The 27,422-nt window shown below is 37.2% G+C and overlaps 1 protein-coding gene and 1 pseudogene across 5 annotated transcripts in view; one reads left to right on the forward strand and one right to left on the reverse strand.

Moving 5' to 3' along the window:
- LRRC7 (leucine rich repeat containing 7) overlaps window positions 1-27,422 on the forward strand; it is a 508,503-nt gene that overhangs the window by 213,079 nt on the left and 268,002 nt on the right. For all 5 annotated transcript variants that reach the window (XM_081818633.1, XM_081818631.1, XM_031041667.2 and 2 more), the window contains exon 3: window positions 86-288. In XM_081818633.1, coding sequence (XP_081674759.1) covers window positions 86-288 — 203 coding nt within the window. The remainder of the gene's footprint in view (window positions 1-85; window positions 289-27,422) is intronic.
- Window positions 4,433-5,705, reverse strand: LOC102728576 (annexin A2 pseudogene; annotated as a pseudogene).

Below are 27,422 nucleotides of genomic sequence, written 5' to 3' on the forward strand. Positions count from 1 at the left end.
AAGTTAAATTTCTATGGCTCTATTCTTGCAGGAGTGCCCTCCAAATTCAGTCAATTAAGCAGTTATTTTCTGTCTGTTTCTGTAGTGCAGTGCCTGGAGATGACCACCAAGCGGAAAATCATCGGCCGACTGGTGCCGTGCCGATGTTTCCGAGGTGAAGAAGAAATCATCTCAGTTTTAGACTACTCCCACTGCAGTCTTCAGCAGGTGCCGAAGGAGGTCTTTAACTTCGAGCGGACATTAGAGGAGCTTTATCTAGATGCCAATCAAATCGAAGAGCTACCCAAGGTAATCTTTGACAACCTGAGATGTACACCGTAAATGAGTATTTTGTGACATCCAAAGACTTGGTATAAGGATAATGTTGATTATAGCCTTCTCGCTGAATAACTGGCAAGTTTTTCAAACTGCTGTAACTTTTTCCAATATGCTTGTTGGTACCTCTTAATACCATTTCATTTGTAAATTCATGTGATGAGTATGACCAATTGAACTCCATGGAAATCGTTTTATGAATTATTCCTCATTTTATTTATTTATTTTTTTAAAAATGAGTTGGTTTTTTCTTTTCTTTTCTTTTCTTCTTTTTTATTTATTTGACAGAGAGAGACACAGTGAGAGAGGGAACACAAGCAGGGGGGGAATGGGAGAGGGAGAAGCAGGCTTCCCGCAGAGCAGGGAGCCTGATGAGGGGCTGCATCCTAGGATCCTGGGATCATGACCTGAGCCGAAGGCAGACGCCTAACAACTGAGCCACCCAGGTGCCCCTTATTTATTTTTTAAAGATTTTATTTTTCATTTATTTGAGAGTGAGAGAGTGTGAGAGAGAGCACGAGCAGGGGGAGAGGCAGAGGGAGAGGGAGAAGCAGGCTCCCCGCTGAGGGCAGAGTCCAACACAGGGCTCGATCCCAGGACCCTGGAATCATGACCTGAGCCCAAGGCAGACACTTAACCACTGGGTCACGCAGGCACCCCTGAATTATGCCTTATTTTAATTTAAAATGGCCTCCATGAAAATACAGATTAAGATCAATATCGGTGGGTTGAGATCATGTTTGGAAAAGAGAGGGAAGATATGACACTCTATTCTAGAAGTGAAATTTTTATGTTGTACGTTAAGTAAACATTGTTTTAAAACCTTGAATTATGTGTTCTAAGTCTAAGAAATACTTTTACACACATACACACACACACGCCACACACAGAATTAATACTAGTATGAAAAACATGCTGTTATTTCTGGAATTTGGCATCTTTGATTATTACAGACAACACTGAATATATGGCATATAAGTATAAGCATAGTATAGCTAAAAATTTAACTAATATCAAACTTTGCAAACACACACTGCCATTATGACATTGTGCATGCAAAGAAAATACCTTCTGTCTCCTGTTTTCCACTGCAGAAAAGAATGGATGATAAAAGATTAGCTAACACAGACCAGGGCCACACAACAAAGAGGTTCAAAATCTAAACCACTATATATTAATGATCATCTAAATAAGTGACTCACATTAAGTAGTCAGCATAGCATTTACCTGTGAAGGATTTACCCAATGGCTCAGAGGGAAAAAATGTCTTGCAATACATGTCCATTGCTTATGCTAAAAAAATGCATATTAAATACCCAGGAACCAGGAAAAGAAACTTCCATAATAAAAACTCACTTCATTATCAAATTCTGAGAATAATGTGCTGATCAAACCAAATCATGAATAATTATTTTCACTTAGGATTATAAATGGTATTAATATAATACTTCAGAGGCAGGAATGATTTAATGTGTACTTCAAAACCAATGTACTTCATTTTTGACAACCAAAGTATATAGTGTTGTCTTGGATTTGGGGCCAGGAGGTCTGGGTCAGACCTAAAAAAAAGTTCTAACTGTATGGATTGCCATACAGATGTGTATCAAGTAAAGGTTGGCATGAAATGGGCAGTTTCTCCCAAAGACTTTCTTGAGGGCAGAGATGGCATCTTATTCATCTTTGCCTCCCTGTACACACACATGGTGACTTTCACATAATGGCTATTCAAACTCTTTCTTGTCACTGCCAGGTAGAACAAGGCAGAGAACTTTATGTACTACAGGACTTGATTAGCAAAATGGTATAAGGTTTAAACGACTCATAAATGTGACATTTAGCTCTAATTTAGAAAAATAAGTATTTTTTTAGAGCAGCTCCATCGAAGATTGCCAGATAAATAAAGGACATCCATTGAAATTTGAATTTTAAACTTTTTTAAAAACCAGAAAATTTTTGGTATAATTATGCCCCAAATATTGCATTTGATATATTTACACTAAAAAAATAGTTATCTAACTTGACATACTGTATTTTTATTTGTTGAATCTTGAGAGCCCTAAGCCAATCTAGTTATTTAGTCTTTTTCTAGATCCATGCAACAGATTCTGTAAGACAAATAGTAAAAAACATGGTTTATCAATCAAGTATTTATTTAATATCTATATTACTACACAGTGTTTGAGGCTTTAGGTGGGTACAAGAGAAATCAATCTCAATCCTTACTCTCAATGATCTAACCACCTAATCACAGAGAAAATTGAAGCATTAGAGGCAAAAGCATGATAATGTGTAATCAGAGCCAAAGAGCCAAATACCATTGTAGAGAAGAGTTTCATTCTTGCAGGGGGTGCAGGAGGGCTTGACCAAAAGGTAAAGATGCAAAGATTAAGATGGTACATATGGAGAGGGTGAGGAGAGGGACAGCAGAGCTGTGAAGAGTCTGAAACTGCAGGTACACCTGAGGGAGTGCCAACAGTATGTAAGTAGAGTAGGGAGAGCATGGAGGACCCGGATTATGAAAGGTCTTGAGAGTCACACAGCATTGTTCGACTCGATGAATTAGGCAGATAGTGTCATCAGAGAGTCTTATATATCATGTAAGTCACCAGGAGCCTACTTAAGCTTGAATTAACAATACATAAAAATAATACAAGTGAACCAAAGAGTCAATATAATTTCCCAGTGTATTGAATTGAGGAGAAATTGTTATCTTTTATTATGGCATGCTTTATATATTTCAAAGATCTTTCACATAATCTCTCAAGGTTTCTTTGAATTCCCAAAATCAAGGTGTTGCTTTCATAAAACAGCCCTGTGTTACTTTCTTCTAATGTATTTGATATTGAGATATGATCTAAATTGTCTGACATTGAGACATGATCATTATAGTACATGGATATATTTGTGCATATTAGAAAAACAGGAAGTTAAACAAAAACTCTTTGTTTTTCTGGGAAGGACTTGAAAGTCCTAACTTATTCTTAGGTCTCATTGGCCTTAATTGTGTTATATATTTATTGCTGATCCAGTCCCTTTGCTATAGAATCCACTATGGCAAGAAAAATAAGGTTACTTTGATTGAATTAAACAATGATGGGCCATCTCTGTGGATTTGTGATTGTTGGCCACAACACAAAGGAAAGGAGTGCAAGGACCGTGGGGGAGATTACCACAGTGTACACTACAAACAAAATGTTATACAGTCATTGTTTCATGAGGAAAAGCAGACAAAGTCTACTTTAGGGAGTTTAATCTTCAAATTTAAATTAAATAAAACCTCTTTTGTCTGCCATTTTATTTTATTGTTTTCTTTATGTTTCCCTGGCATTGTTACTATGGTGATTTCAAATATGTTGAGTAAATGAGATAGCTATTTGTATTTTTGATATTACATTATGGAAAGAATTGCCTTTTGTAAATGTTTTAAATTTTTTTTCTTTCTGATATTTTATACAGAGAATATTCTAGCTGGCCCAGAATTGCTACTGTAAGATGTTATACAACAGGTATAGAACAGAGTCAAGATTAATGACATTAGAAAAAGATATGTCAAGACTATGTCAGAAGAGATGCAAAAATAGATAGGAAAGAACAGGAAGTTTTTTGATTAGAAATGGTTCAATCTGTGTTACTTAATTTGCTGTAGTAAAAGGTAAAAATACAAAATGACATGCCTTTCACACAGTAATACAAAACCTACACAGCTTATAATTTAGTACTGTTTTGCTTGTTATTTTGAACCAGAAACTTAAAATTATAGGCAGAGTAATAGACCATAACAGGGGCATATTATATATGAAGTAGTGTGGGAAGACAAAAGTTAAAAAGAAAAAAAAAGCAATAAAGAGAAAAACTGTTGAGAAACTTTTTGAAACTGAAGAGGAACCTTAAAAAACAGAATAGAAATAATTTGGAAAAGTTAATATGTGACCAAAATTGAAAGACATAAAGAGTGAATTTGACAGGTGAGATCAATTTTTTTGTTGTTGTTGTTTATAAAGTAAAAATTCAGTTTATTCTGAATCTGTTTATGACACAGTACACAAGAGGCAAAGTGTTTCACATCATAGATTTCACTTCCAATTCCTTGGAATGTTCATTTCTTTGGCTAAAAGGAGAGACTAGACATGAGATGCAGGCAATGCTTAGGCAACTGACATAAGGATGGGGAGGGGGTGATGCTAACACTATCCTCATGGGGACAGGCATAAGGGGTCTGTTAGTCACAAGCTATTTTCTAGAACTGTTAGCTGGAAACAAAGGAGCACCACTGCTGGGTGCTCATCCGTCGTGGGCCTCAGTCATCCCCACCACACAGGTACAGCAGTGCTTTCTGGTAGTCACCCTTCGTGTCTTGCTGGATGTAGTAGTACAGGGACTTGCTGTACTTTCTCTTGAATTCAGACCTAATTTTCAACATGTCCACTTCACTGCGAGAGACCATGATTCTAATCAGGACTTTATCACGAGTCCCCTTGCCCTTCATGGAGTCTTATAGCCGGTCAGCAAAATACAGGGGCTTGTTCTGAATGCACTGGACCAGGTTCAGGAAAGCATTTTCCAGGTCTCCTTTGACCTCCTTCTTGATGCTCTCCAGCATGTCATAAGGGCTGTAGCTCTTGTACCTTTCAAATACTTTCTGGAGGTGACAATACTCTGCTCAGTCATGATGCTGATCCACTTGGGCACATCAGTTCCTTTCCTCTTCACTCCGGCATCATAGAGATCCCGGGCATCTTGGTCAATCAGTTCATAATCAATGACAGAGCCATCCTCTGCTCTTCTACCCTTTGCAAGGGCAACCATCAGCTTGCAGAAGTCACCAGATGTGTCAGAAACGATGTCCTTCTCCAGATCAGTCTTGTACATTTCTTTGTAGGCTCTGTTAATTTTCTGAAGCTCTTGGTTGGTCCTTGAGCAGATGATCTCAATGAGGGAGTCCTCGTCAGTCCCCAGCCCCTTCATGGAGGCTTTCAGCTCAGAAGCATCATACTGAGCAGGTGTTTTCAAAAGGCCCAAAATCACGGTCTCCAGGTAGCCAGACAAGGCTGACTTGAGTGCTGATGCAAGTTCCTTTTTGGTCCTTCTCTGGTAGGTGAAGGCAATATCCTGTCTCTGTTCATTGCTGCGGTTGGTCCAAATGTTGACAATGGTGACCTCATCCACACCTTTGGTCTTGATGGCCATTTCAATGTTCAGAGCATCACGCTCAGCATCAAAATTGGTGTATGCTTTGACCGACCCGTATGCACTTGGGGGCGTGGAGTGATCACCCTCCAAGCTGAGCTTGCAGAGAATTTCGTGAACAGTAGACATTTTGAAGGAAGCTGGGCCCGGTGCCGAGAGCTGCGAGCGTCCCCAGTTGTAGAGCCAGGTGAGATCAATTTAACCACATTTTAAAAGAGGATGGAATGAAATCTAAGCACCAGACTTAGAAAATTTTCTCTGTATTAAACTTTACAATCTACCCTTGAAATATTTTAGAGATTAAGAACCTGACCTTTGGACCCAGACAAACCTAGGATTAGATTTTAACACTGCTGTTTGGTTGGGAAGATATTTTATTTTCTGGGAGTCTCAGTTTCTTCATTAGCAAAAATAGGAAGATAATAGAGGTTCCTAGTGGTTAGATAGATTATAGATAATAGGTAGATAAGTAGATAAATGAGTATTGGGTGAGATAATACATATGGGATACCTGGAATAGAGAAATATCCAATAATCAATATTCATCATTCTCTTATCACAGATGAAGGATAATTCCCATGTTAATTACCCTGAGTAAAACAAAAGTAAGATTTTGTAACATCTCAACATAGTTCTGGGCATTGACTCTCTAACAAAAAATTGTGTGGCATGACTTTATCTCTAAAATCTCCAAGGATAGCTTCTAGGAAATCAATTCCCTGCCTCTAATGGGTGTAGGTTTTTGACTCTACCAGCTGCACCAACACATTTGTGATAACACCACTGTTTACGCAGAAAATTTCCCTGACTCATAGAATCACAATGTTGTATTATATTTGAATAGATGCAACCTTGGAGATTATTTAATTTAGCCCTCAATTATTACTAATAAGCGAATCTAGGCCAAGAAAGTTAATTAACTTCTTTTAGGCCACGTGGGATGTTAGATTCTTATCCAAAACTATTACCAAAGACTATGTATTCATTAGGATAGAATATGTTATGCTACAGTAACAACAAATCAAAAGCCCAGTGTGTAATTGAACAAAAGTTTTGCTTGGTTTCCTATGAGTGTTTCCAGGAAACACTGCCCTTTAGGAACCCAGTGTTAACTAATCTAACTGTCCACCCAATGCAGAAATGTCCCCTTATTATTTCTCTTGCAACAGTCATCCAATCTCTTCATGAACATTTCTATTAGTGGAAGAAAGCACTAAATTAAGAAGCAGACCACTGTATTATTGGAAAATTCAGGTTATTAGAATGTTCTGCAATATGTTAATGATGTTTGCCCATACCCATCCCTCTATCTCAACGCCTAAAACTGGGCTAGGCACTTGGGGTGATACAAAGATTATTAAGGCATGCCCTCTCTGGACAAGAAGCTATGCTTCTGGCATTACTGCCCTGATCCTTAGAATATTTTAAAGGAATTCATATACTTTGCCTTAAACTTCTGTTTTTCCAAGACAAGTTTCCAAATTTTTTTGACCATTTTAAAGACATGCTTTCTAAATGCTTCGCCATTTTAGTTACATTTCTCTGGGCACATTCTAATTATTAGCTTGGCTTTAGACATTGATATATCAAATAAAAATATCTGTCCACGTGGAGATATTCAACAGAGGAATAAACAAAATGTAATGGAACTCAGGAGAGAGGTCAGAGTTGGAGATGAATGTAAGAGTTATCCACCTAGAGGTGAGAATTAAAACCAGGAGACAAGATAATGTCCCTGAGAAAGAAAGGAAAAAGAAAATTGCTGAGAAACAAATAATTAAACTATAAAAATCAAAATCCTAGTACTAACCCACCATAGGAACTTGCCTAGAAATTACCTGTGTTTTCCCCAGTATCATGGCAACTGTGTGTACAGGGATAAAATTGGGAAATTTTATTATGCTCTTGTTGGTAAAAACTCCATGGGTAAGAGAAATATGGCATCTCAATTGATTTTGATCTGGATGTTTATAGCTTACAAAAACCTATTGGCTCATAATGAATAGAAGAAAAGGATATAGCCTCAACTGTGTGGTACTATCAAAGCTAATTCTAGAAATTTCCAATCTTCCAAGCCTTTTAAAATTTAAGGTCATGAGCATTTTACTTGTAAAATATGAGTTTTATATATTAGAAAGGAGAGGTTCTAGTGTCCTATTGGAATGCCATAGAACACCTTCAGAGGGACACAAAACAGGTGAGATATAGGGAAGTCATACAACTATTTTTAAATAATTAGGAAGAAGACCAAAGAAACAAATATTCATTTGAATATTAAACTATACATTCTTAAAACTTGTTAATTTTCTGGAGGCATATTGATAATGTCTTCATCTGGCCTCTCTTGCCTCAGCCTGACCCAGATCAGTAGATCCCACACTTCTGGATTTCAAAATCCAGCAAAGTGTGGGAACTGACATTCCCTTTCTTTTGCTAAATAAACATTTTAAAAGTCTCATGCAAGACTTTTATTATTTTACTGTAAAAGAATACTTTCATAGCCAAATGTGGAAAACATTCATGCACAGAATAAATGGTATTCCTTCACAAGAAAAGATAGGCAGTAAACCTGTACTCTTTTTTAAAAAGAGTTTTTATTGAGTTTTATTGAGATATAATTTACATACCTATCAAATTCACCCTTACAAAATATGTACAATTTAGTGGTTTTATTATATTTACAGAATTGTAATGCCATCACCACTGTCTAATCATAGAAAATTTTAATCACCTTCCCCCCTCTCCCCAAAATACACTATACCTATTAGCAGTCACTCCACGTTCTCTGCTTCCCCTGGAAATCTTTCTCTATGGATTTGCCTATTTTGGATATTTAATATAAGTGGGATCATACAACATAGGGCATTTTGTGACTGGCTTTTTTCACTGAGCATCAGGTTTTCCAGTTTTACCAACCTCGTAGCATGTATCAGTACTCCATCCCTTTTTATTGCCAAATAGTGTAACTTTGTATGGATATACCACAAGCCACTTTTAAAAAATAGGATATAACACTTTTTGAAATGCAGCCAAATTGCAAAAAACATTATTTTTCTGTAATGCATGTATGTAATTATTTTCTCAATACAAATGCATCGGTTTGGAGCTTTATAATCCATAGTACACATGAAGGTGAGCTCTGGTATCCAACTTCTTTCAGTATTTTGTTTTTAATTAAGCAGTTGTTTAAATTCAAGTTCATAAAGGTGTATAGAAAAAATGAAAGTAAACTCTTAACAATATACATCCAATATAGAATATTGTCAGTAAGCTGTGGGATGCCAGAAAAAAATGCCCCCCATATCTACAGTTGCTTCTCCAGGGAAACAGACAGATGCTGGGGAGCCAGGGGCCAGGCAAGGGCTACATTAAAAACCATTGCTTGGTGCCCACTGCACCATGGTTTCCACTCATACAGGACTGTGTAGCTGAAGCATTGGTTACCCAGTATGAAGCAGTCAAGAATTTATCAAAGGGGGGATATTTTATTTTTTTTTAAGATTTTATTTATTCATTTGACAGAGAGAGAGAGAGCGCACAGCAGGGGGAACAGCAGAGGGAGAGGGAGAAGCAGGCTTCCTGTGGAGCAGGGAGCCCGATGTGGGGCTCGATCCCGGGACCTTGGGATCATGAGCTGAGCCGAAGGCAGACGCTTAACGACTGAGCCACCCAGACGCCCCGAATGCGGGATATTTTAGACTGATGAAAATTTTGTTGTGGCGTGGCTCCAGTCACTGAGCCATGCATGGATAGCAGAAAACTTCTTTGACTCTTCAGAAAATTAATGAGCAACAAAAATGCTCCTGAATTGTGCCAGCAGCCAGCAGGTAAAATAGAGCTCAAAGTTAATGACAGGCAAATGGGCTCTGACAACTCTATTGTAGCTGTTTGTCCTGAGCCTACACAGAAAAGCCAAGCAAGCTCTCTGCTCAGAGCCTTGGCCCCTGCTTTTCCCTCTGCCACCATTCCACATGGCCTGTGCCTTCTTCATTTCCTTCAGTCCTCTGCTCAAACATCACCTTACCAGAGAAGTTTTTCCCATTGTCTTATATGAAACAATAACACCTACGATCACCACCACCACTTCTTCCTCCCAACAAATTTAAAACTTACACGTATCTCTGGATTTCTTATACAATTCAATTGTGTTAACTAGTATTAAGATAACTGCCTAAATACTTTATCATTGTTATAAAACACCATAGGTAGCTTCCTCCAATATGGTGTCTGTTATTTTACAAAGAGTAAGACCTTTGACAGTGACCAGAAGTAAGGAAGGACAGGAAAAGTTAGAGCACATCAGCATAGGACAGAGAAAATAAAACTCTCTCATTTAATGGTGGTTTGTTTGTTTAATTTTTGATGCGATCCTGGGGGTTGAAGTGAGGTGGGGAAATTTTTGTACCTCCTCTGCAATCCATGCCCTATTACCATGCATTCTGCATTGTTTTTTTACTCTCAAACTCTGAGTACTTTGTCCATAAAGATTAGATCTGCCACATGATATTTTCTCAAGTCAAGGAATGTGTTCTCTGACTCTAAAACAGTCAAAGGTAACAAAGGAAGGATGTCATGGAGCATACTTTTACATGTATAGAATACTTTACGTGTAAAGAAATAAGTCCTTTAAAATCTCTTTCAGACTTAATGTTTTGTGATTCACTCATTTGAGTTTCCTTTTATTTTGTCTTATTTTATTTTATTAAAACTTTATTTATTTATTATTTGACACAGAGAGAGAGAGAGAGAGAGAGTGCACCAGCATAAGCAAGGGGAGCTGTAGGCAGAGGGAGAGGGAGAAGCAGGTTTCCCGCTGAGCAGAGAGCCCAATGCGGGGCTTGATCCCAGGACCCTGGGATCATGACCTGAGCCCAAGGCAAATGCTTAACCGACTGAGCCACCCAGGCATCCTGAGATTCCTTTTAAAAATGATAAGCAATAGAAGGAAGCATCCTTTCTCTGCTCTCCCTCACAGTATAACCTTTAAGAAAGATGTGTATCTCCACCAGTAGTGACTGTAATCACTGGTTATGATCATATAAGTACCACAATACAATATAAAGAGTCTGGAGAAAGAGGGCCTAGGTTTAACACAAGTTCTGATAAGAGTTAAAACCATGAAACTTCAGACATATTATTTAACCCCTTTGAACTTTAGCTTCTTCATTTGCAGTAGATGCTAACAAATTTGTTCCTGTTCACTTCTGAAGATTGTGGTGAGGACTTAATAATATAAAGTATCTGAAAACTCTAGGAAAACAGTAGAATGAAAAATAACTCTTGACTTAAGAGAAATGGCTTATTTTGGTAAAGATGAACATTTATTGGAAATATATCAGGGGCTCATTAATTTAATAGGATCCTGGAGAACTTTACATGGAAAAAAGGTAAGAAACAAGAGAGCTCTGGATTGCTGCACAGAATCCTCATCACCATAGCATTAGGGGCCGCACATTGCTGCTCCTGTGAGGAATGCGATCTCCAAACACCCCCACATAATCATGATGTTTGTTCAAGATTCAAATTCCAGATGCCTCCCCAGTTAATATACAATGAGAGATGCCCTTAAAAGGAAGGTCAGGGTTCTAATGGAAAGAGAGGAATGGATGCTCGACAAGCAAAAAAGTGTCCTCCAATGTTATACATATCATATCTCTTCCGTTTAATTGATTCTTTTTTTCTTTTTATTCACTGATATTTGCTACCTCTGATTTAGGAGTCTGAGGGCCTGTTTCTCTCAGGCCTTTAAATAACATTATTTGAAATCAAGGTCACTTTGCTAGTTTTGTGAGAAATCTAATGAGATCAAAGGAGCCACAGAAAAAATATTTTAGGGTGACAAATTTTGAGATGTTAGTTCATAATTCTGATTTTAGTTTATTAAAACTTGAATGATAATTGATTCTTTTTTTCTTCAACTCAAAAGGAATCTTTCAAAGTGAAAGGCACTACTCATGTCACTATACTTGCTGATTAAACAATTGTCATGATTGAGAAATATGAAAAGCCTTGCTCTAAATTAAACATGGCCCAAATTTACAAATGGAGAACATGACAACTGCTACTTGTTTAATAAAGTTGCCTCATTTTTTAAAATTGCACGCTAACAAATAATTCCTTAAGTATTTGTCTTTCAGAAACTCAGAATTATCCATAACCTTGGCATTTTACATAAGGAGCCACACACATATCTATGGAGAGCTCTCCTAAGATCCTGGGCTTAAATAAGGGGGGAAAAAAAGACCTTTTCAACTCTGTCACACCCTCAAAGATATTCATGGTTCATCACTCTCTCCTCTGGTGCCAAAGGTATAGAATTTATCTGAGTATACAAAACCATCTCCAGAATGAAACTCACATGAGTGATGCAGACATAATCAGAATTTGACTATGTTTACTCTCTTGCCCGAAGCATCTTTCTCCAAAAGTGTTCTTTTATTGCAGTTATTTTGGCATTCAAATGCACAGGTTTGTTTTTTTTTCAATAAATAAATAATGTAGGTGGACTCCATAGGGGCTCAAAAGAAAGTGAGATGAAGGACAAATTTGTAAAAAACATAGTTTATATGTGGAAAATTTTAGATCATTTTTATCTTACTCTGATTTCTATTTTTGTTTAAAATATTTTACTGTTTCAAAGGTTTATAGTATCAACATCTCTTATTTATGTGTCAGTGAGAAACTAGGACATCCAGAGTACCCCAGTCATTTTTTGAACTGTTTTACAATCTTCCAACTAAAGTCTTACTTGTCATATCACTTTTTTTATCCTATCACTTATCTCTATCCTTTACCCAATATCAAATCTTGTTGAAATCTGATTAAGCAACCCATTTGTTGATTTTTACTGCCAATTTTTTGAAATGGTATAAAAAAACAAATATTAGGTAAAATATATTCATTGATTTGTTCATTCATCCAGCAAACATTTCTTCAGTACCAGTTATGTGCAGACAACTGTTCTAGGTACCAGAGATATATTATTGAGCAAGACCTAGAAGTTCCTATTTTCACAAAATCTACATTGCTGCAAAAGAAGAATGGAAGTAATTTTTTAAAATTTTTTATTGTTATGTTAATCACCATACAATACATCATTAGTTTTTGATGTAGTGTTCCATGATTCATTGTTTGTGCATAACACCCAGTGCTCCATGCAGAACATGCCCTCTTTAATACCCATCACCAGGCTAACCCATCCTCCCACCCCCCTCCCCTCTAGAACCCTCAGTTTCTTTTTCAGAGTCCATCGTCTCTCGTGGTTCGTCTCCCCCTCCGATTTCCCCCCCTTCATTCTTCCCCTCCTGCTATCTTCTTCTTTTCTTTTTTCTTAACATATATTGCATTATTTGAAACAAATAATGGAAGTAATTTTTAAAAGAAAATGTAAGATAGCAGCAAGTGCCATGATGAAAATAAAGGAGGGCAATTATGTTGAGTTTTGGATGACAGAGAGTAGACAACCATGCAGATTTGAGAAAGAACAGTCCCAGGAGAAGGAATACTCTAGGGCAGGAATGAGAGTGGCATGTTCAAGGAGCAGAAAGAAGGTAGGGGTGTAATGAATGAGAGGAAGAACAGTACAAGATGCAGATGCAGGAGATAGTGGGGCTAAATCATGCGAATTCAGGTAAGACAGGGAGAAACTTAAGATTTCATACTAAGTGAGATCAGGGGCCACTGAAGTATTTTAAGGAAAAGGGTGATGTGAAATAACTTATATTTGTAAAATACCACTCTGGCTGCAGTGTGGGAATACACTGTGACTAGTGGAGAGTGAAGGTGAGATTAGAGGCTATGGTAGTTATTCAGGTGAGAAGTTGGTGGCTTCAATTAGGTTGAGAGCAGTGAAGAAAAAGAAGCATTTAGAGAACACTTTGTCAGTAAAATTAATAGGATTTGCTAATGGCATGGATTTGAGAGGTTGGAGAGAAGGACCTGCATAGAGATTTAGAAAGAGTTGCTATTGCTAAAGGAAAAGAACAAGGAGAGAAAGGGCTGCTGTGGGTATAGGAGGAAACCATGTGTTGTCTTGGAAGCCAGAAGAGAACAGAAGGTGTTTTAAGAAGAGGGAGTGGTAAACTAAGAGACTGACTAAAATGACAGAGGAGGGAACCAATGTATTTGCTAGTGTGAAAGTAATTAGTGATCCTGATAACAGTAGTAGGGCAAAAACCCAATGAAGTAGGTTGAAAAGAAAATGGTGGAGATACACATATTTCTTAAAGGCTATACTTTGAGGGAGAGCAGAGAAATGAAACAAGCTAAAGAGATGTTTGAGGTTAAGTATTTTCTTTATTTGTGTGTTTGTTTTCAAGGTCAATGACATTAGAACACATTTGCACACTAATGAGAATAAATTAGAAGAAAATAATTCCAGGTCCTGAAAGCAAAAGGACATAGGATTTACAGAATGCATGAAGGGGTTGCCTTTGAGAAGAATAAGCATGCTTCCTCCATTTTAATGAGAGAGAAAGAAGAAAATATAGATACAGATGATGGTTTGTAGGACTTGAGGGACAAGAATGATATTGAAATTTGATTCAAATTATAGAGGTTTCAATGTGTTAAAGAAATGCTTGAACAATTGAACTGATAGCATGGGAAGTGGCAATTTTAAGTGAGCTGAAAGGGTGGAAGAATGGGGTGCATGAAGTTTAAGATTACAGAGGAATATAATTTACAAAGGGAATTGAGGGCCTTAAATATATAAAGTAGCTATATTTTATAAAATTATTTCTTGACATGGTGGGTAGTCCAAAAACAGATGCAAGACACAAGTTAAAATTACATTAGCTTATGTGCCTGGACCAGTGTGATAGCTGTAGAAACAGTAAAGAAGAAAACAAGTGACAAAGCAAGTAAAGAGAAGGCAGGAAGTGCAATGGATATTTATTGAGCACCTACTGTGTGCCTGGCCCTTCATATGCAATAATAGCTCTTTTGTCCTCAGAACAACCCTGACAAACAGGTTTTGTTTTCATTTTAACTGTGAGGGCACGGAAGCACAATGAGGTTGAAGAATTTACCAAAGGTTACACAACTAAAAATTTCAAATTTGGCCTATATCACTTCAAATCCTTTTCAATTCACTAATCCGAAGGAAGACCTTTCAGAATTTGGCATTTTGCTAGATTCGGGGATGAACAAGGAGGGATTAAAGTTGATAAGATTTTCATCCTGGAGACCTGGGAAAGTAACACTATTAAAAAATATACTGGAAGAAGTTATTGTGTAGAAAAACATGACAAAATGTGTTTTAGATGCATACTATGTGATATCAACTAAGATTCTCAAAAAGATACTAGAAGATAGTGATAGATCTGCAGTCAAATGCTCTACCACTGAGCTATACCCCCGATAGTGATAGATCTGAAAGAGACTCACCAGATCAGGACTGGAAATACATATCTATTCTTTACCCAGAGATCTGAAACAAGGAGCCATGTTTTGCTTGGCCTGCCTATTCTTTTTTTTTTTTTTTTTCCTTAATGCATTAGTGGTCAACTTATAAAATGCCAGATTTTATCAAAAAATCCAGATTCCTGGCTTGTCTTTAAAAAAAAAAAAGGAAGAAGGAAGATCTGGTAGAGTCCATATTCCTAATTGGTAACGATTAGGTAGAACTGAGGATTGTTGGGCTCTTTTGATGAAGCAGATCTAGTTTGCCACAGATTCCACCCAAGCTGCCCCCTAGCACTGAAGTTATCTACCCCAGCTCCTGCAGAAAATTGGAGTTTGCAACCTATTATAGATATTTATTAATTTTTTCAGGAAAAAATAATTATTTACTTTGTGCCTGATACTTCCTTAGTCACTGGGAAAACAGCTGTTGAACAGATGTATGTACTCTGTAGCATGAAAGGCAGACATTGAACAAGTAATTGGGTCTATCTGGCAATAGCAAAATCAGAAATACAGTTTGGAAAGTTCTAGCTGCACAAAGAGTAGAAATAAAAGAATAGGCCCAGAGGCAAGGAGAGCAGTTAGGCAAAACTTACAGAAACCTGTGGGAGATGATGATGACCTGGCCTCTGATAGTAATGCTGAGGATGGAACAAAGGACATGGGTTAGAAATGCTTTTTGGAGGCAAAACTTACTGGATTCAGTCATCTGTTTCATATTTATATTTCAAGGGAAGAGGCAAAGTGAGTCACACACAGGTGACTCTCAGGTTTCTACTAGAGAATGTGGGAATAAAACAACAGACAGAAGGTATGGAATTTGGGAAACTAGAGCCTAGTTCAGAGGACTAGCAAATGAATATCTATGGAATCCATATGCATATCACACTGAGAGAGCAATCTGTCCAGACTGGAGCCTGCTACACAGGATGCAGGAGTGAGTTCCTTCAGAATCAAAATAAGATAAAATTTATCTGATGTGCTTTAGCATTTGGAAATATAATTGCTGGACATTTGACAAAGCTGTTTGAGCGTTTGGAAAAAATTAAGGATAAATGCATAGAAAACCAAGCAAATAAAACATGAAGCAATTTCAGAAAAAATCTTTTTTTTTTTTAAAGATTTTATTTATTTATTTATTCATGAGAGACAGAGAGAGAGAGAGAGAGGCAGAGGGAGAAGCAGGCTTCCCGCGGAGCAGGGAGCCCGATGCGGGACTCGATCCCAGGACCCTGGGATCATGACCTGAGCCAAAGGCAGACGCTCAACCATCTGAGCCACCCAGGTGCCCTCAGAAAAAATCTTTTATGAGTAAACAACACAGTGTACAAATAAACATTATTAATATCAGCATTAACTACTGATTTAACAAGAACTTTGGATGTGACTATACTGGGAAGATGAGGAAAAAGCAAGAAAGTGATGATGGGATGGTAAGAAATGATAATGGTTTTTCAACTGCCATAATATGAGATACACTTGACCCTTGAACAACACAGAGGTTAGGGGCACCAACCCCAGCACAGTCAAAAATCCACATATAACTTTTGACTCCCTCAAAACTTAACTACTTATAGCCTGCTTTTGACCTGAAGCCTTGCCAATAATACAATGGTTGGTCAACATATGTTATGCTATATGTGTTATATACTGAATTCTTACAGTAGAATAAGAGAAAATAAAATGTTACTAAGAAAATTATAAAGAGAAAATACACTTACAGTACTGAACTGTATTAACAAACACCCACAGATAAGTGGACCTTTGCAGTTTAACCATGTTGTTCAAAGTTAACTGTAAAAAGGCAATGTCTGCAATTGATAAAACAAGATGTAGAAATACATGTGTATTCTCTAGAAATATAGAAGAAAATACAAGAAATAATAGCTTAAAAAGTCAAAAGCAACTACCTCTAGAAGAGGGATTGTAGGATGCAAAGGAGAGGACAAAGAACTGATGTAATGCTTTTATAAAAATAAAAATTAATTTTAAAAAAATTAGAAGAAAGAGAAATGAGCTGGAAGAGAAAACCCAGGGTTAACCTTTTGCTGGATCTGACCATATCGTGGTCCTTTTGAAAATGATCTCTAAGATGCAGTGACAAAAGTAAATGTCCAATGCTCAAGTAAATTATAAAGTATCATTTGAGAAAATTGAATGACATAAAAAGTAAAAATGTAAATGTAAAAAGCAGGTCAATATCTGCTATCTATTCTTTCCATTAGTTCTTATAATAGTTGTTAACTGATTATTACATGTTTTAATGTTATTCGTTTCCTGGCTTAGTCCTTAGTATATGAAGTGGTTCTAAATCAGAGAAGGCATTTTACTAATGCAGCAATTTGGCCTCACTTCTGGAATGCAGTCAGCCTTTAGGGAACTGATAGAGGATTTTTTCTCTAGAGTATAAAAAAAGTTGCTTCATCTCTTATTTGCTTGTTTTGTTTTTTTTATACATTTATCCCCTAAATTTCTAGAGTGATTAGAGCATAAATTCTCTATAAAATGTTTTATTACACTCTAGAGAAATAATCCTCCATCAGTTCCCTAAAGGCTGATTTCATTCCAAAAGTGAGTCCAAATTGCTGCATTAGTAGAATGCCCTTTCTGATTTAGAAGCACGTCAAGATCCAATTGTTGACCAGGGAATCCTGGGAAGTCAGGCCATTCTCAGCTTGCTATGGGGACTTGGGATTCCTTCAGTGTGATTATGTGGCTGACCTTCCATAGAACTAGCCTGTAGTCATATGTAAAAAACACCATGTGAACATTTGCTTCCAAAAATTAGTACAGATATGTTGAGGCCATGAGTTAGGATCTACTATAGCATGCATGTGCTACATTTTTGTAGAATGACAATTAATTAGAAAGATTTTTAAGACAGAAACATGAAAATGTTATGGAATCAAATGCAAAATTCATCTACATTGCAAAGATAACAAGTCATGTTCTCTGTATTCTGTTCTGAGAGGTTACTGTGGCAGAAAAGTTTAAGAGACCCTCCACTAGACTTCAGAGATAATGAACTGTTCCCCAGGTGCTGAGAAATGATAGGACACAAAAGAAGCAAAGATATGAATAATGTAAACTCACACTTATTGCCTGCTAGCTGGTATTATTTAACTTTGAAGGTCAGCTCCAAAATTCCACTAAGAGCCTCTAGTTGTTGAGAGGAAGAGAAGTTAGAAGTGAAATGTCTGGTGAGGTAGAAAGCGCTAGGGCTTTAGAATCAGGCAGATTTGAATTTGCATCCCAGACAGGGGAAGGTTCTCCATCTCCGTTTCTCCCCTATTTAAGATAAAACATCTGCCTTGCAGGATTATTTGGCCAGCATCTTATTTTTGTCATTTATTGACCTTGTGGTAATTCTTCTTTATTGTTATAGATTAAAAAGTAATGTGTGTGAAGTATGGTTATGGGGCCTGGCAAAATGTCAATTGTTAGCAGCTATAGTACTGTAAAGAAGACCACAAGGCTGACATTTTTGTATAAAATGAGAAATGATAATCCACTTTATAGAAAGGAAACTATTTTCTTTTTTAAATTAACAGTGATATAAACAGAGAAAATCTTTTGCAGATACCCATTCTTCCAAAATTTATGTGAAAATTAGTTTTTAAAAAAATCCTAGAGATATTCATCCTTTCCATACCGAGGTAGTTTGCTGTTTCTGTAATGAACCCAAAATGGCAATAAATTGGTTAAATCTTGACCACAGATTAGAGGAAATGCCAATATTCTATGTATCTCTTTAGAATCTTTTTGCTTGATTTCCTAGTAACAACTAGCCTCACTGTTGATTTTTTTCATTTTGGCATGAGTAATATGTGTGTGCGTGTGCGTATGCATGTGGTATTTATTGCCTAGAGGGTTAACTCTGTTGTCTTTAAATTTTAAGCAAATTAATTAAACATTTGTTCTCTTTTTTTGAGGTGGCAATAAAGGTTAACTGTGTTAAATTTAACTCCCAGGGCTCTCAGTTGCCTCTTATCTATGTCAGTGGCCTTTAACAGGAATAAAGGTTCTCTTTCTTTGTTCTAAATGATTAAGAATTGACTACATAAAAGCTTGTAATAGACATTCCACCACGTGAATTTACTCATTAACATCAATGATAACTCCTTCTGTGATTGCCATTGTCACCGGCCTGCCCAGGAGTTCTAGTTCTCCGGAGAAATGGAGCAGGGCAGAGGCCAACAGGGCAGGGCATGGGGGATGCTAACTGAAGTCTGAACTCTGTTTATAACAAGAGTTACAGGAACCAGGGAGCGAGGAGTTCTAAGGAGGGAGTGATGACATTGTCGAGGAATAGGGAAGCCAAGTAAGGCAAAAACTAGGTAATTCATTCATTTACTACCAGGCAGTAAAGCTTTTTTTTTAATTATTGTTTTTATTAACATATACTGTATTATTAGTTTCAGAGGCAGAATTTAGTGATTCATCAGTTGCATACAACACCCAGTGCTCATTACTTCAAGTGCCCTCTGCCAGCTCAGCCCTGTCTCTTAGTCTTCAGATTTACACGTGCTTTCTGGATTTACTTGAATATTCACACTCAACAAGTCTAGTTTTATTTTTTTTTAAGATTTTATTTATTTATTTGAGAGAGAGAGAGAGCGAGCCTACAAGCAAGGGGGAGGGGCAGAGGGAGAGGGAGAAGCAAACTCCCTGCTGAGCAGGGAGCAGACATAAGGCTTAATCCCAGGACCCTGGTATCATGCATGATTTGATCGGAAGGCAGACGCTTAACCAGGTGCCCCTCAACAAATCTGGTTTTCCCCCTTGAAACCCATCTTTTGTTCTATATTCTGTCTCAGTTAGTGACTGTCCATTTGGAAGCAATAGCTAGACCCTGTTATTTTCTCTCTACTTATTTACCTTCTGCATCAGATCAACAGCCAGTCCTGTCAATTTTGCCACCTATATATATCTAAATCTAATCTCTCCTTTCCACCCTATCAACAGAGCGTTTGTCTGGCCCTCAGCATCTTTTAGCAAACTAATGGAACAGTTTCCTTATAGATAGGTCTTAAGGCTGCTTTTTTTTTTTTTTGCCCCAATTTATTCTTCATACAGTCAACAGTAATATACCCAAGTGTAACTATGACCAGGCCACAACATAGGCTAAGACTATTCCCTCTCTTCCCTTTAACTTACAGAATAAAACCACACAGCTGAGCATATCATGCTAATGTGAGGCATTATTTCCCTACAGCTTACCTCTCCTGTCTCTTACTTTTGCTGTCTTGTGAAGTGTCCCTCAAACACAAAGCTCTTTCTTGCCTCTAAGCTCATGCTGTTTCTTCTGCCTCATATGCTCCCTTCAGAGTCTTCCCGGTTGTCACATCCTCCCACCACCCTCATCCTTCCCTCACGGGCAGTTATTTCACTCTCCGCTTTGCCTCCATGTTACCACATGTACAGTTCTAAGTGGCACTTACCAAACCTAAGATCATTATTCATTCGATACATATTTATGGAATACCTACTGGATTCTAAGGAAATACGGATGAAGAAGAAAGACATGAGGATATGGGGCAGCGTTTGTTTAATCTTTGTTTCAACAGGAAACACATTGTTTGGTTCAAAGTTAAGGTCTCACTAAATATTTGTTGCATAAATAATTATAATATGATTCTGTAAAAGTGGATTGTAGAACAATTACACAGATTATATGAAACCACAGTAGAGAGACAACTAATCATGCTTTGCTGTGGGACTGGGGTCAGGGAATTCTGCTTGGCAGAAGTGCATTGTTAAAGGTTAAGACTAGAACACAATCCAACTGGGCTTTTTAAATAATGCTAAATTGAGCCTAGAGAAAATGTATGGAACTTGCTCAACAGTATGTGGCCAGTTAGGGTGGAGTCAGAATTCAAATCTAGGTTTGTTTGATTCCAAAGTTTATAATCATTCCACTATCAGTATAAGTGGAAAAGAGACTCCAACTATATCATCTTTTATCTGGTTAACTGACCTGGGCAGGGTTAGCCAGCATAGGTTGGATTTTCAGTTACTTACAACTGATCAAAGCATAGATAGAGGGCACCTGGGTGGCTCAGTTGGTTAAGTGACTGCCTTCGGTTCAGGTCATGATCCTGGAGTCCCGGGATTGAGTCCCATCAATTGTCTTAAGTATTATAAAGATATCAGGAATTTGGCCCAAATGCCTAGCAGCAATTAAGATGGGTCCAAATTAAAAACATTTAAAGTGCTACTTTTATATTCAGCTTTCACTTTTTTCGTTTCTGTTTTGGTGTTATTAGCTTGCTACCAAGTGAGGTAATTAGGGGCTTATAATTTAGAAACCATTTTCATTTAAAAACTTTTAAATGCATATTTTTCTCAAGTAGAATGGGTCTGGCAAGGTTGCTATGCCTTGTATATTCAAACTGACAGCTGTTATTCCAATAAAACAGATATGTATTTCCTTCCTTCTAAGGCAATGACAAATGCTAAAATAAACTTGCTGTTCTAAAGGGAATAATGATTCAACAACACCCTTGTGCAAATTGTTGCTGAAAAGATCTGTATTTCAAAAACAACAGCAGTGATATTTACTGTTTTCTGGGATAAAATGTTTAGATATTTATTGTAGTTGCCATCTTTGTGGGAGGAAGAAAAGAGCTCTTCTCTGATGCACATTTAATACTGCTAAAATGCCCTAAAAGGGATTGGAAGTGTTCCCTTTAGCTATAGCTGCAGTCTTACCTGATGCTCTCAGCACTGCCCAGCCCCACACCTTCCACATCAACCTAGGGCTCCACTACTGCACAAAACCCTCCCTTTTCTTTTTTTTTTTCCTTTTTTTTTAAAATTATTATGTTATGTTAATCACCATACATCATTCATTTTAGATGTAGTGTTCCATGATTCATTGTTTGCACATAACACCCAGTGCTCCATGCAGAATGTGCCCTCCTTAATACCCATCACCAGGCCAACCCATCGCCCCACCTCCCTCCCCTCTAGAACCCTCCCTTTTCTGACTGCTTGTGTACTACTGGTGCCAAATCTGAAAGATTTCTCCTTCCGACACGTCTCTCTCCTCACCCCTCCTAACAGTGCCTTAACGAAGACTCTTATTATTTTTCACCTGTTTTCTGATCACCCACCTGTCTGCTTCTGGTTACAGGTGCCAGTTGTTTCTCAAAAATAACATCTGAGTCAGTCACTTCCCCCACCTATGAACATTTAAGGAGTGGATGTTAATTGTGAGGGAACAGTGTAGACTAGTTTGAAAGGCATGCAAATCCACACATCCAAATTCTCTAGGTTAAAGGCAAGGTCTAGAAATGTTTCTTTTGGAGTAAAATGCACTTTGCAAAGCCCCTCTCTTCATTTTAGTATTTATTAGATTGCATTATATTTTTTTCTGTATTTATAATCACTAGCTGTCTGTATCCTTGAGGAAGCAGATACTTTGTTCTTTATCTTTGGGTCCTGGCACTGTGCCTGTCTACTGAGTAGATGTTCAGGAGGTGCTCACTGAATGCCAGCACTCAGGAAGGAGGAAGGGAAATGAGTAGGGAAGGGAAGAAGTAGGGAAGAAAGGGAAGGAGGAAGGGAAAATAGGAGAGAAGGGAGAGAGGAAGGAAAAAAAGGAAGCAAATGACTGTCATAATTAGAAGCTTACCATTTCACCAAGTACCTATATAAACCATTTTTTACTCTATTATTCTTAAGTTGGTTCTTTTCTAACTAAAGATAATCAACATTTGTATTGAACTGAAGAATTTTAAAACATATTATTTTAATGTGCATAAAATAATTTTTTTTTGAAACAGCTTTCAAAAGAACTTGGAAACACTACATAGCCTGAACACTTTTAAAGGGATTCAAATGAAGAACTTCTAAGAAATCAGCCATTCAGCAATGCCAACTCATTAGACAGTCCTTTGCCCTGTTAGAATCCACTTGTGCCAGCATATGGTGTCAATAACCCTCTCATTGAATATTTACGATCTTATACGAGACTTTTCAGGAAAAGTGTCTATTTTTTTTTAACTCACACGCAACTAATATTTTTTTGTTTATGGTGGAAAAATAAACATCTTATATCTCATTTTTTCTAAGGAACCATGTTTGCAGATATAGTCATTCACATTCATGACATTTTTATTATGTCCTTAATTTTCCAAGCCTGAGTACAAAGGTGGTAATAAAATGCTAATCCAAATTATAATAGTTTGCTTTTATATAGCATTTCAGGGATAGCAAAGTGCTATAATATATACTCACATTTACTCTAATTTAGGTCCTTGCTGTCAAAGATAGTCATTGAATCTGAGTTTTCTTCCGTAAATCCTCCTAGGACCATTATGATGGGCTCAAGGTTCCCACTGTCTCATTCACTCTCCCCTCCTAGGCAGCTGCCAACCACATTGTCAGTTGTCACTGTTATCTTTCCAAAACACAGATCTGCTGGTGCAGAGGGAGCAGGGCGCTGCAGTAGAAATGGTTTTATACCAGACAGAACTGAATTTGACTGCTGGCTCCTGACACTTCCTAGGTTTATGATATTGTAAAAGTTAGCCTCCTGAATTTTCCCATCTGCAAAGTAGGGATAATAACAGTTTGCTTGCAACATTGTTGTAAGAAGTAGAGATGATAGATTTTAAAATCTAGTTTAGTGGCTTGCGCCTATATAATAGGTGCTCAGGAAATGATCCCGACTTATCTTGTTATTTGCAACTCCCCTGCATTAGAATATTCATGAAAGAACAAGGGATTTATGGAGGGAGAGAGTACAATGTGTCAGGTATTGCATGATACCCTGTAGATGCTGCTGGAACTAGAGAACCTTACGGTCTAACAATCCTGAAACACTGACATCCAGGCTTCAATAGGGATAAATAACAGAATATTATGAAAGTACACAAGGGGAGCAAGTCAACTGGTCTTAAGCTGTGACCTGAAAGATGGGAGGGCCTCATCTTGGAGATGGGGTAGGAGGGGGGGATGGCATGGGATGGAGAAAAGCTTCAGCTGAAGACCTGGCTTTGCAAAGGCAAGGCAGGGTATGGTGGGTACAGAAACTGGAGTTGCTGAGTGTGGCAGGAGATGTAATGCAGGCCAGAAGAGGGGAAGGTGTGAGGAAGAGCCAGGGAACTGGAGAATGACCAGAGGAGAAACTGGAGAGGTGAAGGGCATTGAAAGCCACATTAGGGATTTGGGGCTTTGTCCTGAAGAGAGCAGAATGACAATGAAAATGTCTAAGCAGGAGATGGACCCGATTACCTCTGCTTTTTTAGAAATGGCATGTTACGACCTATTACAAGGTCCTTAACCTGCTCCACATAACCAAGCACGGGCTTCTGGTGATTTGCAAGTTCTTGAAATTGGATGCAGAAGAGTGTGTGTGTGTGTGTGTGTGTTTCTGGAGATAGCACCTGTAAAGTTGACTCAAATGATTAAAGATTACCACCGGAGCACTTCCTGTAGGATAAAGCCTTGACTCTTAGACCCTTTCACATTCTGTCTAAAACCTTTTGTTTTCTGTTCCCTTCCGAAAAGTTTAGAATGCAGCTGCTTTTAATTTTTTGCCATTCCTAATATGTCTCTGGGCCTTTCCTTCTAGTACAACTTCCTGAACTGCTCTACTCCTCCCGGTCTGTCCCTACCTCCCCGGCCGACCTTCCTCTCACAGAACTATCCCTTTCTCAAAGCCTGGATGAACTGTTTCTTCCTTCTTAAGGCATTATCTCATATTTTTCCCATGTTATTGTCTAGCACAAATTCAAATCACAGTCATAGAATTCGGAGGAGCCAATTAGAATAACAGATAGACAAATAGACCAGTATACTAGAAATAGAAAGTCCAGGGACTAACATACTTATGTGGAAATCAGATATACAACAGACTTTGTCTTGTAAATCAGTGGAGAAATAATGGACTATTTTTAAAATGGTGCTAGAATAACTGGTCGGCTATAAAGGGAAAAGAATGGATCCTTACTTCAAACATCATTCTCAAAAATAAACTCCAAATGAGTCAAGTCAAAGCATTAAAACTTTTAGGAGAAAAAAAATAGGAGGCCATCTGTACATATTAAAACTGAGAGATAAATTTGACTACTGTAAATGCCTTTTTATCAAAAGATACCATAAAAAGAATGGAAAGATAAGCCATATATTGAGAGAACTGGCAAAGAATCAGTATCCAGAATATGTGATGAACTCTTTCAAATGAATAAAACAAGAAAATATGTTTAATTTTATTAATTATTAGGTAAAATGTGTTACCATGGTACACACCACAGATTGGGAAAAAATTAGTCTTACAATACCAAATTTTGGAAATAGTATGAAGAAATAAGAATTCTTATCTTTGTTAGTGGGAATTTAAAATTCTTACAGCTACATTGGAAAAAAATTCTAATACTTAGGAAATTTGAGCATATGCCTACCTCCTTAGAGAAACTTCTGTACATGTGCATTAGCAGACATATATAAGAATATTCTTAGCAGCATTGCTTATATTAGAAAAAAATGGAAAAAAACCAAAAGTCTATCAACAGTAGATTATATAAGACAATTGTGTCCTGTGAAGCACGAAGTGGTAAAAGTGAATAAGGAGATTATATACATCAACATGGAATAATGTTGATAACATAATATTGAATGAGAAGGCAAGTTGTAGAAGAAAGCATACAGTATTATTCCATTCATATAAACAGACAAATCTTAACAATATATATTTTAGGATTAGTAGACCTGTGGTAAAAGTATAAATAAAAGTGAGGGAATGAGTAAAATAAATTTCAAGAAATTGGTTGCCTCAAGATGGGTCAGGTAGGAACCAAAAGACATGACTGGGAGAGCATAAAGTAGCTTTGTTAAACTAGATTGAGGAATATGGGTCTTTCGTTTTATCATAATAATTTTAAAAGAACATATGTATTATATATACTCTTGTGTATTCACATTTCACAATAAAAAATTTAAAAAGACAAAACAATCATAAGATGCATATAATGACCCACAAAAGACATGGTTCCTTAGCTTAAAGTGTTCCCAGTCTGGTAGTTTCAGAATATCTGTCCTTCTTCCTTCATAGACTAATGAGTTGTGAAGAACTCTTTCCTTTATCTTCGTTTACTTTCTTCATTGTTACCATTTTTCTCTCTTCTTAAACTGCATGCTTACCTCATTCATTTCAGCCTCCTATTTTTTTCTAATGTAAGCCTTTAAGGCGACAAATCACTCCCAATTACTCGAGCTATCTCCTGCCATTTTTAACACCCAATATTTTATTATTACTTACTTGTATTTTATAATTTCCAATATGATTTCTCCTCTGACCCTTGAGTTATTAAATTTAAATTTCTACCAAGCTTTTAAAGTTCTTTTGGTGAGTAATTTATAACTTGCATTATGGTCCAAGAATTTGGTCTTTTTGTTGCAAGGTCTTTGAAGTTTGTTGAGACTTTCTTTATGTCTAGTGTATGGTTAATTGCAAGTTTTTCATAAGCACTTTTTAAGAAAATACTATATATGGTTGAGTTCAGTATTCTCTATGTGTCCAGCAGGACAATCTAGTGGCCATCAATTCTTCTACAGCTTTTCTTTTTGTCTATTTTTGATCAATTTTTGAGAGATATTTGTCAAAATACCTTGTTATGATGTTACCTCCATGTAGATAAGTCAAATTTTTCTTTAAATGTTTTAAAGATAATGATAGTAAGTGCATACAAGTTTAGATTTATATATTCCTGGTGAACTAGTGTTTTTTAACATATGGCCACTCTCTTGGGGCACCTGGGTGGCTCAGATGGTTACGCGTCTGCCTTCGGCTCAGGTCATGATCCCAGGGTCCTGGGATCGAGCCCCATGTCAGGCTCCCTGCTCTGTGGGGAGCTTGCTTCTCCCTCTCACTCTACTGTTCCCCTGTTTGTGCTCTCTTGCTCTCTCTGTCAAATAAATAAATAAAATCTTAAAAAAAACCCACAACATATGGCCACTCTATACTAACACATTTTGCTTTAAATCAGTATTGTTGCATAAACTTTATTTTGGCTAATTTTGCCAATTTTATCATTTTTCCATCAAGTTTTCAGTGGATCACTAGTAATAAGAAATAGCTTGATTATCTTTTATTTTAATCTTCCCTGATAGTTTTTGTCTTGTAATTGGAGAAATTAATTCATATTTATTGATGGCAACTCTTGATGTATTTGCATTAATTTATTCCATGCTAGTCTTCATTTTTATCTATATTGCTTCTTTTAAGTATTTACTCGTTTTCCATTATATTTATTAAAGATATATTCTTCTTTTTGTTTTATTCCATTTATTCTGCTTCTACTCTGTAGGAAATTTTTTTTTTTTTAAAGATTTTATTTATTTATTTGACAGAGAAAGACACAGCGAGAGAGGGAACACAAACGGGGAGTGGGAGAGGGAGAAGCAGACTCCCTGCCGAGCAGGGAGCCCGATGCGGGACTCGATCCCGGGACTCCAGGATCATGACCTGAGCCGAAGGCAGTCGCTTAACCAACTGAGCCACCCAGGCG

This window comes from Leptonychotes weddellii, chromosome 4 (assembly GCF_054177405.1).
Source record: "Leptonychotes weddellii isolate Sample4059 chromosome 4, ASM5417740v2, whole genome shotgun sequence".
Classification (NCBI taxonomy): domain Eukaryota; kingdom Metazoa; phylum Chordata; class Mammalia; order Carnivora; family Phocidae; genus Leptonychotes; species Leptonychotes weddellii.